The 15,274-nt window shown below is 36.5% G+C and overlaps 2 protein-coding genes across 2 annotated transcripts; one reads left to right on the top strand and one right to left on the bottom strand.

The window, feature by feature from the left end:
• Window positions 1–227: 227 nt before the first annotated feature.
• Window positions 228–7,666, top strand: LOC135216715 (trypsin alpha-3-like). The gene is made up of 6 exons (XM_064252172.1): window positions 228–343; window positions 453–643; window positions 754–924; window positions 1,787–1,924; window positions 5,375–5,524; window positions 7,069–7,666. The coding sequence occupies exons 1-6, from the start codon at window positions 238–240 to the stop codon at window positions 7,201–7,203; spliced, it is 891 nt and encodes a 296-aa protein (XP_064108242.1). The 5' UTR covers window positions 228–237; the 3' UTR covers window positions 7,204–7,666.
• A 376-nt stretch (window positions 7,667–8,042) lies between these two features.
• On the bottom strand, window positions 8,043–12,777 carry LOC135216716 (annexin B9-like). The gene is made up of 7 exons (XM_064252173.1): window positions 12,755–12,777; window positions 11,996–12,172; window positions 11,539–11,717; window positions 10,666–10,841; window positions 9,879–10,052; window positions 9,345–9,526; window positions 8,043–8,286 (listed from the first exon to the last, which is right to left on the bottom strand). The coding sequence occupies exons 2-7, from the start codon at window positions 12,149–12,151 to the stop codon at window positions 8,233–8,235; spliced, it is 921 nt and encodes a 306-aa protein (XP_064108243.1). The 5' UTR covers window positions 12,152–12,172; window positions 12,755–12,777; the 3' UTR covers window positions 8,043–8,232.
• Window positions 12,778–15,274: the final 2,497 nt, after the last annotated feature.

The following is a 15,274-nucleotide window of genomic DNA, read 5'->3' on the forward strand; positions in this document are numbered from 1 at the left end:
CTGATGAAGAAAAAATCGTCAAAAGAAGGGACAAAAATATTGAACTCCAATGGGGAATTAGATCTCATCAAAAACTTTTCTGTTGAAAGCGGTACTTATCAATGACTCAGCAAGTCCTATCAAAGACACCTGAAATGTGTGTACTTTCTGTAGACTGCCAGATGTTGTCTGAATGTGTAATACACCGTTCTGGAGACTATAAATCCAGAGGCAAGTCTCTCGTTGACCAGTGCAGCCATGGCCTCCCTTCAGATTCTCCTGATGTACTTGTGTTTGGTGACGATAGGAGCGGGTCTCAGTTGGGCTTCTGCTCAACACCTCAACTCAACGCATCCATTCACAAGTAAGGGAACAAGAGAACTATCATTCCCTGATTACGAAAGAAAGTTCAAAGCATCTCGTTCTTTTTCTTTCAGCAAAGTATATAAGCAACTTTCTATCTTATTTCCTAGTCCAGCCTCGGGTGAGATATGACAAGTCATGCAGGTGTGGACAGAAGGAAGAATCCAGGATCGTAGGAGGTGCTAATGCCGAGATCAACGAATGGCCATGGCAAGCTGCTCTCATGAAAGGGGCCGATCAGTTCTGTGGTGGCTCTCTCATCAATGATAGATACATCCTTACTGCAGCCCACTGCACAGAAGTAAGATCAGGCGTACTTAATGGATATCTACCTGAATATATAATTTCATCATTCAACCGTTTTTCATATAAAGGCAAAATGGTTCAAAGAGTCCTCTCCTCATTCTCTAGGGATTAAGGCCCAGAGATCTGACAGTACGACTGGCTGAACATCGGCTTAGTACTTCCGGAGAAACAACACTCGTCACTCGAAGTGTTGCAGAAATTATTGAACATCGGAGGTATATTCCTGGAGACGAAATCAATGACATCGCCCTTCTCAAACTATCATCGAGTGTAGAGGTAAAGTAGCTTTTTTTTCTTCTTCTTTTTTTTCACATGAAAAAGGGTACTTTTCAAATAAGAATTTTCTTAGATTTTTTAGAATGTCTTAGACGCAACCAAGAAATGATTAGGTGTATAAACCAAATGAAGAACCGTAGTAAGCATAAATATTAGAATATATTCACAGCAATTTTCTATGGTATTTCATCTTTTCGTCTGAATTCCTCGCTTCGTTGCATTGATTGATACGTTATTGAATGACTAAAAGAAAGCGGAGCCACCGATTGCAACTACTGAAATCTAGCATGGTGAATATTTGTTGTAACAATAATTGTTATTTAAACACTTTCAAACGACAAAAGTGTAGTTTGTAGCCTCAAGAAAAAGATCAGTGCGACTGTCATATATGAGTGCATGAGAATTTACGGTAGATGTTACTGGATATTATCACTTTGCACTGCTTCTCAAATCAAGGTTTTTAGTTAAATATGTTCAAAACTAATTGAATTCAAGCAAAATTCGGGTAAATCAGGACAAACGAAGAAGGAGAGGGAAGGGGAGAGAAACAGTTCGGGTATATATATATATATATATATATATATATATATATATATAATATATATATATATATATATATATATTTTTTTTTTTTTTTTTTTTTTTTTTCTAACAACACACCAGATGCCATCTTAGGTGAAATACTGTATTCATTTAGAATGCGTTACCGTATGGATTCAGAGTAAATGATAATGCTTTATCTGATTTTTTCTTATTTTACAAATGGAGAGACGTGGAAAACCAAGCATTTCTGTGAAGTACGAAACCAGGTAGATCTGAAATCTCACGTTTTTTTTTTTTTTTTTTTTTTTTGCAACGGCAGATGAGTAGCACAGTACTGCCAGTATGCATGCCGCCCCGATCGCCACTCTATACAAACAGAGAGGCAACTGTTACTGGATGGGGATACACAAGTGACGGAGGGAAGCCTTCCGATACCCTGAAGGAAGTCACGGTAAAGGTAAGCCTCGATAGAAGCCATTAGCCTGCGGTTAACTTTCTAAGAGAAAATTTTTCTATAAGATATTGGACAGCACTGGTACTGGGAACACTGTTGGTTGTTTATAATCTTATATTTATAATATTATGGCAGACCATACGGATTGTGCTATGAGATGAAATATAATTTAATCTGTGTTCTAGTTTATATTAATGCGAATGTTACTGAAGTTGAGTTCAGATAACGGCTTAGAGTTGGCGGTCATTGCTGGTTTATCGACAGGTTTATGTTGTGCACAAGACTGCACTCCACTAAAAAAAAGAATCCTGAATAAAACTGCAAAATAAAAATACAGATAAAACAATTCAAAGGATAATTTCTTTTTTCATGTCGTACTAACACAATTTTCTAATCGATCACAAAATTTCGATCAATTTTGCCAGTTTTAATACTTTAAATCTTTTTCGTTTTACCAGCTCTCTTTGTTACTGATTGATTGATAATAAAGTTATCAGGATCACTGGCACCAAAATGCTGAAACTGTTACTCTATATTGTAAAAGCAATCCTTTGTGGAGCAATCTTATTTGTTAATATTAGTCATTTCAGTGCTCAACCTGATATTCAACACTATCAATGCAAAAACATCGACATTTAGAGAGGTTACTTACCAAAGGAATTTAACAGTTGTTTAGAATGTTTTTTCCAAACTTCATTTGCTTTTTTTCTAGATTATTTCTTGCTCTTTTTTCGTTGCCTTTTTATCCATCCTTTCATAATTCTACACTATCGACCTTGTCCTTATCTGAACTCCACGTACTTAGCATTTCTGCCTTAAAGTGTTCCTCTTACTTCTGTTTATTTTTTACTCAATTTAGAATATTGTTTCTTTAATTAACTGATAATTACTTCACATTGGTGTTTACAATCCTATCAGCTATATGCCACATCAATCTATCTTACTACGAAAAAACAGTAGTTTGGTCTGTCTGTCTGCCTGTTGTCTGTAAGCACTTTTCACCGGTTGGAATCCCACGTAAGTGCTTAACAGCTGACGAACCAATTTATTAGCATTAATAGTTAAAGAGGGGTGAAGGAGAGAGGGTCTTTCCCTACTCAGTGACTACCTAACTAACGAGACCAAGCCATTTTCAAATCGTTGCTGAATAAGGTAAGATACGGTTGAAAATTACATCCGGGAAAACTACCGCTCGGTTGGTAGTTAACGGTAAACATTGAATTGTGAATTCTTGCGTTCTGACAAGTAGAGCAGGTACAACAACATAGGAAATAACAAGAAAAGGAAATAAACAATTCGAGCGTTAGCTCGGCAAAAAAAAAAAAAAAAAAAAAAAAAAAAAAAAAAAAAAAAAAAAAAACGTTGTTAGATAACTGTTACTTAGAGCACAGTCACATCATCTAAGGCCGTAACACCAGGCCTTACTGCCCCTTGGAGTTAGGGCAAAATTCCGTATTGTTTTTTCTCAGTATAAGTTGTAATTGCTGTTCCAGATTAAAAGCATAGGGGTCACTATTGCCTCTAACCAGGTTGACAGACAGACTAATTTATGACGGATCAAATAGATGACGTTAGATATACTAGTAAGATAAGTTGTAGCGAAAAAATTTTGATCAAACAAGTTGAAAATATTACACTGGCTGTGAAGCATTAAAGTACTCCCCTTATAAAGTATATATATATATATATATATATATATATATATTATATATATATATATATATATATGTATGTATGTATGTATGTATGTATGTATGTATGTATGTATGTATGTATGTATGTATGTATGTATGTATGTATGATATGTATGTATGTATGTATGTTATGATGTATGTAATGTTATTTATGTATTTATTATTATTATCTATATATAGTATATATATATATATATATATATAATATATATATATAAACATACGGACATTTGACCCTTAGGACAGTTAGTCCAGGAGAGCTTGTAATTTTCTTTTAATAAATATCTGTGCTTGACACCATTCAGTTTCAATGAGGTCCCGTTAGTAATAATATTAATGCACATAACAATTTTGCAAGTGATAAAGTTAATATATATACATATCTTTTAAAATGAGTTCTTCGTGTATATAAAACACAAGTCTGGTGGGGCAAGCATCATAATGCCTTTATTTACATTCAGCCATACTGAAAAATTATTTGTTAAATGGGACAAGATGGGCCACTAGCCTGAGCGAAGTGATAATGGAATCTTGTAGGAGCAATTCTAAAGTTTGGCAGTGTAGAGAAACGATTATTAGAGAAAATGAATCATTTGAATATCTTTGATGATCGGCTTGCCGATTGTTCCAAGGCCGCTTGAGATAATGTGTTCACTGAGCTTAATGAACGGTGGGAAGAAAGAATACCAAGAGAGTAGTTATGGCATGAATTATTGTTTTAAAGGGACTGATTTTTATTCCGTTTCATCAAGAAAAGAAACGAAAGAACGAACACCAGAATGGGCAGATTTGCGCTGCTGAAAGGAAGATAGGAACTTTTGGAATCAAAACAAGGCGTTTCAAGTTTTAGAAGCAGATTTACCATTTTGAACCCTGTGATTTCTTCCTGTCTAAGCTGAACCTAGACAAAAAAAAAAAAAAAAAAAAAAAAAAACAGTATCGAGGAAGTGAAAGAGAATGTAAGAACAAAAATGAATATAAATGTTTTGAAAGCTACTGAACTTTTTCAAGCTATGGAATCTTCATCCAGACTTGTTCTCAAAATAAAAATGTTCAAAGAAAATACAGCTTGACGATAAAATGCAAATGATAGATGAAGAGCGGAGAGCAAGGAAAAAATGCCGCACTGCAATGAATCACTGGCGAAAGCATAAATAAAAGAACAGGTAGGTAGACAGCAGAACGCTGTTGATAAAAAAGGTGAAAATTCGTGGATGAAATAACCAGAGCCTGTTAATTAACTCCACTATAGATGGGAGGAGCAGATGTTGCGTCCTGACAACAACCATCAAGCAATCAACGTAAGTGGCAAATTTGATTGTAGCATAAGAAGGGAATCTATATCTTCTGATTTTTCCTTGCTATAAGATAGCGTTAAATGAGTTTAGGAAAGTAAATCCTGAGAATCTCTTGATTTTTAGGATTAATCTCTCTTACTTTAAGGGCAAAACTAATATTGGGAGTCGCACCTATTGTGAATGACCTTCACTATTTTTGCTTCTCCAATAACTGAAGCCTCGTTCCAAATCCTCCAGGATATACGTAGTGTCTCTGACAGTTTATTAACGAATAAGGTGGGCTTCCATACATTGTGTTACTAAAATTAAGTATAGATGGAACAATGACCATATATATTTACATTTTTCTTTATGGAAAGGTTTCCCAAGTGTTTTTCAACCTTATTTTTTGACATTAAATATTTATATTACGTGGCTACCTTTGACTAAAATAAGTAATGATTTTTTATTTGTTTCTTTAGGTTATGTCAAATAATGTTTGTAGGCGCCGATCTTACGGCAGCGCTATCAAGAAGACAATGTTATGCGCTGGCGCCAGTGGAAAGGACTCTTGCCAAGGAGATTCGGGTGGACCACTGGTCTTCAAGGATGCAGGTGGAAATTATGACCAGGTTAGTTCATATCTCAAGTCATAACAATAAGTATCACTTCCCTGTGCATGGTTCATTCAGGAAGTTATCAGCCTCATTGTAGGAAGTTAAAAAATTCTTGTACTTTTTTTTAATAATTCCCCCAAGCATTTCTACCTTGCTGCAAAAAAGAGGGTCGAACACTAACCTCCAGGTAATCTTCAACAGCACGGATGACTCCATTTGCCCTTTCAAACAGTAACTCGGTTTGTGATATTTGAGTTCGAAAATTAAGAAGAAAAGGTCATGCGACGACAGGCTAGGTGAATAATGCAACAAATAGGGATCATAGTTGATCATTTCAGTCATTGCCACTTGCGCAGAGTGGATGGCGTCATTTACCTGGAGCACTACTATAGTAGATTCACATCAACCGTGCATTTGATGTCTAGGCCAGTCCCTTACGACGCTCCTGATTGGCTGTTGATAAGCCAGACACAGGGCTGGAAACTCTGTCTCTCGAGAGTTCACATGGGTAGGATCTACGTTCCACGTCTCCTGAGGTATACGTCTTTCAGGAGAGGTGTAACATAGATCCTACCCATGTGAACTCTCGAGAGATACTAAGAGTCTCCAGCCCTGTGATTGGCTTATCAACAGCCAATCAGGGGCGTCGTGAGGGACTGGGCTAGACATCAAATGCACGGTAGATGTGAATCTACTATATCACGTCCACTCGGAGCTTTCATCCGTCTTCCGTCTTCCTCCCTTTCTTCATTTGTTGAAATTCTGATGTGTAATATTCCCGGTTATTGGTTTTTCCCTTGTCAAAGTGGTTAATCATATAACTCTAAAGCACCAAGCTCATTCATCACCTAGATAACACACACTACCTTCCTATTGTTTATTTTTTTGGGGGGAGGGTGGTGTGAAACCCCGTTGTGTTTAGATTACTTGCTTTGACTTTTTTAATCTTATCTTGTGTGGTAGACCCATGAGTCATTCTGGATTACTAATTTCCTCTAGATATCACTGGATCTGCCTAGAATCGAGTAAAAGGGTTCAATATGCCAATTAAAGTAGTGAATACACAGGCAGCACTGATGCCTTTAGTCCTAAATCATGCAACGAATGGCACTCCTTGTTCGTTAGTCGCTGATGTTTTCGGACTTCCGGGCAAGAGTTCGTCTTCTGTACTGTCCCCTCCAAATATGAGTTTAGCTGTCCACTTCTTAATGGTGGAATAAGAGGTTGAAAACTTTATGACTGACCCTCGTAGGTTTATAATACATCTGAATAAGGGTTACGCATACGAAGGGTTTTGTAGGTCCTTGCATGGTGTAAAAATAAATTCGACAAATCTAATGCTGACAGTGGGTGAACGTTGTTGACATATGGATAAATTGCCACATGAAAAAAATCTTATCTGGCCTTGCCATAGCCAGGGCTCTATCACGTGACTAAGGTCTCCTACTTTTTGATAATTAGTAGAAATCACCAAGAAATGCGGTTCCATGATTTCTCTAGGAGAAATGGGTCCTTTTTGCTATAGACCTGCTTTTGTTCATTTACTCTTCGATTAACAGATCGGAGTTGTGAGCTGGGGTTACGGGTGCGCTGAAGAAGGATACCCAGGTGTCTATACCCGAGTAAACCAGTACCTCAACTGGATCAAAGCCAACACAGCTGATGGAGTATACTGCAAAGGAGCTGTTCTCTAAGCAACGGAGCAGTTGCAGAATCAGGTTTAATTTGAACAACTATCGAAATATACTGCACTTCTAAATCAGGATATCTTGAAAAATATGTAAAATAAAAGCCAGAACCTCTGTAACATTTTGCGCTTTAGGAAACTGATTAATGAAAAAAGTAGTCTCTATCTTTATTCTACTAGTTGTTTATATTGCCTATTTCTTGATTGTTCCAAATGCCTGAGAGATTGGGGAAAGAGCAAATACTGAAGTCACTGAAGCTACAAGAATAGAGTTTCATTAACACAGAGAAAGGAATCGACAAAAACAAAAATATATTTGCATTTCAATCTGAATGCTATCTTTAATTAAAATTTATTTGACTGAATTTAAGCTTTCAACAAACTTAAGAATAAATGATTATAAGGTTGCTGAAGTGTCAGTATACATGAATGATGTATTCTTTCTGCAAGGGGAGAGAGAGAGAGAGAGAGATTACTCTTACGAATATCTCATGAATGATATCATCCCAGGAGGAAGGATTACCTCATCGACGCCCTCCCGTTTTGATGGTATACACATTTGACAGGGCAACGAACGCTCATGTCTCATACACTTAAGAAGGCTTAGAATGTCGACAACTCTTCTGCCTTGCACTCTTCAGTTTCTAAGTCTAAATAACGCTCTGGCAAGTAAAGGAAAGAGAGAATTTCGTAGCTGAAAGTTACTGCATTGGGGCTTAAAAAACGCAGGAGATTGATAAAAACTGATATCAAATAGTAGCTGAATAATTGTTTTATATATATATAGTATATATATAATATATAATATACACACACACATATGGTATATATATATATATATATATATATATATATATATACGTATATATATATAATGTGTGTGCGTGTTTGTATATGCTTGTGTGTAGATATGAAGCAAGAATTAGAAAAATCCCTCAATGAATTTTAACTTTGGCGATATGCTATCTTGTGTTAAAAGATTATGTCCATAAATAATGTTGCCACAGCATTGTTGACAGAACGTTATCTGGAGTGGTTATCCGTCGATGAGGGCAAGAAGGACCTTTTTGTAGTCACCATGTGTTTCGCCCTAAAAGGGAGAAAAAGAACTCATTTACTAAATAAATAAGAAATATCACTTACTACTCAGTAAGTAAAAATAGATAAATGATAATAGCAATAACTAACTAAAAGAAAATAACATTTGCTAAGTAGATGTAGATAGCAATTATTAAATTCATGAAAGCGTTGTTTACTAAATCAATGAAAATACCAGTTACGATATAAATGAATACACCAGTTATAAAATGAAAAAGTAGCAATTACGAACGTTTCAAAAATAGTAAACTGCATACTCACTGTCACGCATTATGCTACTTGTTCTTTTTGGTATGAACATAATTCATAATGAATATTATAATAAAAACGTACTTTTTCTATATTGTTATAATACAGATACACACAAAAATTATATATATATATATATATATATATATCTATATATATATATATATATATATATATTATATATATATATATATATATATATATGCATAAACGCAAAAGTATTTCAGCCATAAATATCGCTTAACATAGAATTCACTATAATGTCGCTATGACTTACACCTAACGGACACTATATATAACAAGTACTTCTGCCACAGCCAGGATTCGAACCTGGGTCTTTGGTATCGGAACACCGATAAACAATCCTTTTCGACTACTCGGCTATCAAAAGATTCGAACGGTCAAGGTTGACTGTTTATGACTATATCTCTACCAAAGAACCAGGTTCGAATCCTAGCCGGGGCAGAAGCACTTGTCAGTTATAATTCTCTGTGGTTATTTCCTTCGGCTGTAAGTTATTCTCATGGTGAAATCGATATTAAGCTTCAATTGTCGCTTAATATCTGTGAATATAAAAAAAGTCTCGTGTATATAAGTGACAAGAAATATACATGTGTTTGTGTTTCTGTGTGCGTGTGTGTTTTAGTAGTACCTGTATATGAGAATGAGACCAGTCATATATATGTGTAAGCACTTTGCAATTTTGCATGAGTATTTGGTATAATCTAATAAATCCTAAACGACAAGCGCAAAGAATTGCATGAATAAGCTGAGTTAAGGTTCCTTTTGCTTTTGTCTCACCTTGATAGCCTTTTCGAGGGTCTTCCCGTAGATGTCTATGAACTCGGTCTTGATGGCCTTCGTATCCACTTCGCACCTGGATACGATCAGGCGAGTCAGCGCTCGGTCGCGCGTCCCCACTCCCTTCATGGTGGCGTGGAGTTCGCGTGCGAAGAAGTTCGCTGGGTTCTGGATGCTGGAGTCTCGAGGGGTTGGAAAGGGGGAGGACTTGAGATACATCGAGAAGATGGGAGATATAGGCATTCTATTCCTAGTGTTTTATAACTACTATATTACTGTATCGTGGAACAGAATCCATGGTTCACGTAGAATAGGTTTACGGAACTTCTATTGTTTTCAGTGTTACATTACGTTACCCAACGATGACTATTCAGGATCTGGACAATTAATCATTCCTATCAAGACACTAAATAATCGATTTTTTTTAAACATCTACATCAGTTAGCTAGGGATAATTCTACAACCTCGAAAAAATATTCATTTTGATGATGATGATGATTATAATGCTGGACAAGACACTCTCCAGAAACTTACAGACGGCCAATATGGCTTCCAAGAAATCGCCGGATAATTCGCTCCTGAGATCCTTCTCAAAAGGACCGCCTGCCAGCTTCTGGTATTCTACGAATACGCACCGTAGGGTGCTATAAGAATACTTGGTCAGAATGTGTCTGATTTTGTCTTCATCTGTGCCCACTTTGCCTTTCCCTGTGGAATTTAAGAAAGGAAAATTTTCGGTCAGACTTTAATAACCCTCCACTAATAGTTTTGTTACACGATTATTTTAGTCGATTTCTTACTTTGTCTATTGTTTTTATAAAGGACGATTTTAATCGCTTAGCAATGGAAGTTTACGTTTTAAGAATTCATGTGTTTATTACGTAAGAAAACTGAGATTTTTCTTAAGTGGAACTAAAAGGAATGGCCAAAGCATTAACAGGTGGCGGTATTTTGAAACTTTTTTAAATGTTACAATACTATCAATTCAACAGTTTCTTCACAGCTACGGAAATCCCATCAATTGCATACTTACCAATATTTCAACTAATCCTAAAGAACATTGTATTCAGTTAGATCATAAAAATCCCCAAATTTACCTGTCTCCTCAATCTCTCCAAAATGACAATAGAAGGTGCCGTGGAAGGACGACGACGGAGGGGGTGAGGGGAGACCTAAGAAATGATAAAAACAACCTTCTGGAGGCCTAATTACAATGAGCATTGGAACACTCTCGACTGGATTGAAATGGTGCATAACAGAATGACAAGGAGAGGTTTGGTGTTGAGTACCTGTCCAGAAAAACAAGCGTTCAAACGATTACCTGCATCAAACAGTTCCTTGGCAAGTTCCGAGGCCAGCTCCGGTCGACACTCGTCCTCCTCCCTGTCACAGGACACAAGGTCCTCCAGGAGCTTCTTAAAGTCTCCAGATGTCTCCTCTTTGACGGCTTTCTCCAAGGATTTCCCATTTTGCTCCTCATAAGCCGCTTTGATGGCCCTATGGGACATAATTGAAAACTATAATGAAGTCTCTCTCTCACACAAACACATACACGCACACACACATATATGTATATATATATATATATATATATATATATATATATCTATATATATATATATGTGTTATACATATATATATATATATATATATATATATATATATATATATATATATATATATATACACGTATTAATGTGGGTGTGTGTGTGTTATATGCCTGGCACGATTTAAAAAATCACTGGCTAATGATTTAAAAAATCAATTAATAATAGATTACAAGAGCTCTCTTCTATAGTGTAGAGCCATCTTTTGAAGGTGAATTAGAGAGTGAAGAAGGGGCGTGATTTCCGGAGGACAGAAGCCATTTATAATTACTAACATGCAATCGCAAAAGAATGGACTAGTTGATGTAGTAGGTACAATAAAACGAAGAGTATAAGAGTAATTTCGGTAAGGGACTAAAAATAGAAAAAGTTACTGAAAATTGTAGGAAGAAATAATGCACTTGATAATTTATATGTCAAAAAGAGTAATGCTACTGAAATATATGATTCAAATATACTAGGAAGATTTGTGTTTCCAACTAAATTTGAATATATTCTCATCATTATATGAACGCTCTCTCTCTCTCTCTCTCTCTCTCTCTCTCTCTCTCTCTCTCTCTCTCTCTCTCTCTCTCTCAAAAACTTACTTTATGGTCTTGTTGTCGTTGGTGCAAAGAATTTCGATGAGAACCTTCTCGTTGGTGCCTTTGCCCTTCATTGCCCTGTGCAGTTCGTGGGCGAGGTACTCTGGCAAAGGCGTCATTAAAGCCACGACAACGTCCTCGAATTTGCCATGGAGATGATGCTTAAGGTCCTTCACTAAATCCTACAGCAAGAATACATGAATGAAAGGGAACATCCTTAACACTACTACCGATTTCCGTACATATGTCATATATAACACACGCACACAGACACGCACATATATATACATATATACATATAGTAATATGGAACTATGACCATTAGGAGGCACGAATCTCTACTTTTTTCAATAATATCATAATTTTCATGACTCAATGATAGCTAGTAGAAAATGTAACTGAAGGACAATCGTTACTGTTAGAAATGAGTAACTTTTGCCGTTTCAATATGCAACCTTACTCTGTCGTAGGCAAGACGATACTGTCTCAAAATTTCCTGTCTCTGCAAAGATGTTCTCTTCGTTAAGATTTCGATGATAGCTTCCTCATTAGTGCCGAGAATCTTCATCGACTTCTTCAGGTTTTCTGCGTCTACCGTGGGTTCGAAAGGAACCATAGGTTTCACCGTTGCTGCAGCCTGGAAGTGATATATATGCACACCTTTTAGGTACTGACGTGGCTAATGAATAATAGGAAGGTACACATTAGAAAGAGATCTAACATTCCAATACCTCTTTTACTCTTTATTGGTGAATTTAAAATTATATATATTTTTTTGTGTTTCAAATTATACACATATTTTTTGTGTCTCCCAAAAACCCGGAACTATGTCCTATTCATCTAGCCAATTGTCCTTTCTTCTTAGTATGCATTCTAATGGTTATATACTCCTTCGATCGTAGTTGGTCTTTGAAAACTGATTCTTCTTTGCAATGTTTCGATCTATTGTATGTAGATTGCTTGAAAATGCATAGTGAAGGCAAAGATCTTACACTCCTCTGTTTCACTTTCCTAGCCATGCAGACCTAACATATAAAATACACACACACACACACACACACACACACACACACACACACACATATATATATATATATATATATATATATATATATATATATATATATGTATATATATATATATATATATATATATATATTATATATATATATATATATATGCGTATGTACGTGTGTGTCTATGTAAATAGACAAAGTACCTCAATCCTAGTTTGAATACAGGAATGGGAGACGCACGACAGCTCAGGAGAAGGTATTCACAGTCAAATTGATCTATTCACTTTAAAAAAATGCGATATTGTACGCCACAGTCCTCCGCAAATCACTCACGATTCGTTACACCTTTGAAACTTGTCTTCCTTGTTACTCACCATTCTTGCTGAGGTTGAATTTCCAATACTGCACCTATGAAACACAATTTGCCACTGGAGTAGACATGAATTCTCGCGAGTACTATATATGCCTATAGTTAACGCACGTTGCTAAATCCTTATCATCCGTTCACCAAATCGTATTTAAATATTGCCTAATTGCAATCTGACAACTGGTGTTGGGGGTTCGAAGTGGGGAACTAACGGCATGATAACAATGGCCCTAGTGCCTCTGGTCCGATAGACTTTCATACACGACGAAATGCCTCTTATCTCGGCCGATAATGTCATATTCGTGCGATAACGTCACGTGGAAAATATATGAAAGCTGGTTCTTGGAACCGAATTCGTCATCATAATGGTTATCTCTTGTGTTTGTATTGTAAAACAAATGAGTAAAGACTGAGTTATTCAGTCAACATGCTATATGATGAGCTACAACGGGTAATTGTTGTGGTTTTAATTTTGTTTGCTTGTTAGATTAATTTAGAGATAACTTCCACAAATAACAAAATGATGACCTCTTTTATCACGTTTCATAGAATAATCCACGCACCGTATGTATGCTTTTGCGTAATTACCCATTTCAAACATTTATCGCTGCGTAATCTTCTGTGCGCTTTCGTAAAACTGAATGTTGAACTGATGTAAAATACAAATGAAACAAGACGCCAGAGTAAGAATGGTGCTCGGGGATTAAATGTTACAGTATCTTTTCTTACGCTAGCTTTAGATAATCCAGTTAGCTTTATGTTCAGTGTTCATTCTCTTGGCTCGTCAATAAAGCTGAATCAACGAGGTATAGACTATTTCAGGCACTGACCCATTAAGATGGAGGAGTGAGTGCTTTCGTCTGATAGGAATCCTCATGACTCCTGCTCGACTGCTTCTTACCTGCCGGGAAGTCAACAATATCATGATCGTTTTGTCAAGTGACGTTTCTCCCTTCTTTTTTTAAGCTTTGAATTCCTCGCCCTGTTTTCCATTATACCCGATTTCTATGGACTTCGATATTTCACAAAGCGAGAGCATCAGTCACCATTTTAGTTTTCTGTAAAAGAAAACCATTGAGATCTATCTGGCTTTGTCTGTCCGTCCGCACTTTTTCTATCCGCCCTCAGATCTTAAAAACCTCTGAGGCTCGAGGGATGAAAATTGGTTCGTTGATTATCCGCCCTCCAATCATCAAACATACCAAATTGTATAAAAAAAGCTGGTTCACTTAAGATAGATTCTTGGATGAGCCGTATGCTTACGAGACGTTTGTTTGGCGGCCGCTGATTGGCTGGTACCGGGAGGTAGGCAGCTCCCAGCCAATCAGAGCCCGCCAAACAAACGTCTCGTAGAGATAAGGCTCACCCATGAATCTACCTTAAGTGAATCAGCTATAGTCCTCTAGTCTCAGTAGGTTTTTATTTATTTAAGGTTAAATTTAGCCATGATCGTGCTTCAGGTAACTCAACAACACAGGCCACCACAGCCAGCTGAAAGTTTCATGGGCCGCTGCTCATACAGCATTATACCGAGACCACCGAAAGATAGATCTATTTTCGCTGGACTTGATGAAACGCTGTACACAAAACTCGATTGCGCCGAAGATACTTTGATGCATTTTTTGCTTGTTTTCTTTTGCAAATTTCCTTTATAAGACTTAGGTTAAATAAGAACTTTGGTCATCTGCCCCCTTTCATTACTTCAAATCGATCTATGTCCTTTTTTTTCATACTTTTTTCTTCGTCATCGAGAAGTCCTCTCAACGTCATTTATATTTCCCTTATTGGTTTGCCATCAAGCAAGTCCATTAACCTCAATTAGTCTTCTATCTTGGGACGATTTACTATCACAGGAGGAGGAAATACTCCCCCTCCCTTTGCATCTGAGTAAACTAACTTGCCATCAATTAAAAAGAAAGGTCCATTAAGAGAGACCGACTTCTTTTGCTTAGAATGATTTGTCATCATTTAAGAGAGAAGCCCATTTATAACGTAATACTTCTTAGGCTAACTCGTCATCAGATAAGTCCATCAACCTTCCGCACATTTTTTCTTTTGATTAGTTCCTATTTGCCCATTTCTCTTTTCTTTTCTAGTGTTACATTATTTTCTTCGTCCTGTTCCCTTCAGGGGGGAAAGATGTTTGCTTTTGTGGAAATTCAAAAGAGTCGACTTTATACTTCGGGAAGGCAATAAACATGGCTTTATCAAAATTATGCATTTAATTTCAAAATGTTTTGATACATTTCATAAATTTCAATACATTATTATTACATCGGTTTCAATCCACTGTCAATAGTATTAACTTCAAACTTCTGTGTCTAACAACAATACTAGCTGGGTTAGGTTTAGAAAA

This window comes from Macrobrachium nipponense, chromosome 6, assembly GCF_015104395.2.
Source record: "Macrobrachium nipponense isolate FS-2020 chromosome 6, ASM1510439v2, whole genome shotgun sequence".
Classification (NCBI taxonomy): Eukaryota; Metazoa; Arthropoda; class Malacostraca; order Decapoda; family Palaemonidae; genus Macrobrachium; species Macrobrachium nipponense.

Bases quoted from the DNA above. Each gene is read 5' to 3' on its own strand.
- LOC135216715 (XM_064252172.1), top strand. From the start codon at position 238: ATGGCCTCCCTTCAGATTCTCCTGATGTACTTGTGTTTGGTGACGATA. The intron at 344-452 runs GTAAGGGAACAA...CTTATTTCCTAG, and splicing joins CTCAACGCATCCATTCACAA to TCCAGCCTCGGGTGAGATAT. The intron at 925-1,786 runs GTAAAGTAGCTT...TTGCAACGGCAG, and splicing joins AACTATCATCGAGTGTAGAG to ATGAGTAGCACAGTACTGCC.
- LOC135216716 (XM_064252173.1), bottom strand. From the start codon at position 12,151: ATGGTTCCTTTCGAACCCACGGTAGACGCAGAAAACCTGAAGAAGTCG. The intron at 10,053-10,665 runs GTAATCGTTTGA...TAAATTCCACAG, and splicing joins CAAGGAACTGTTTGATGCAG to GGAAAGGCAAAGTGGGCACA. The intron at 8,287-9,344 runs GTGAGACAAAAG...TCTCCCTTTTAG, and splicing joins CCCTCGAAAAGGCTATCAAG to GGCGAAACACATGGTGACTA.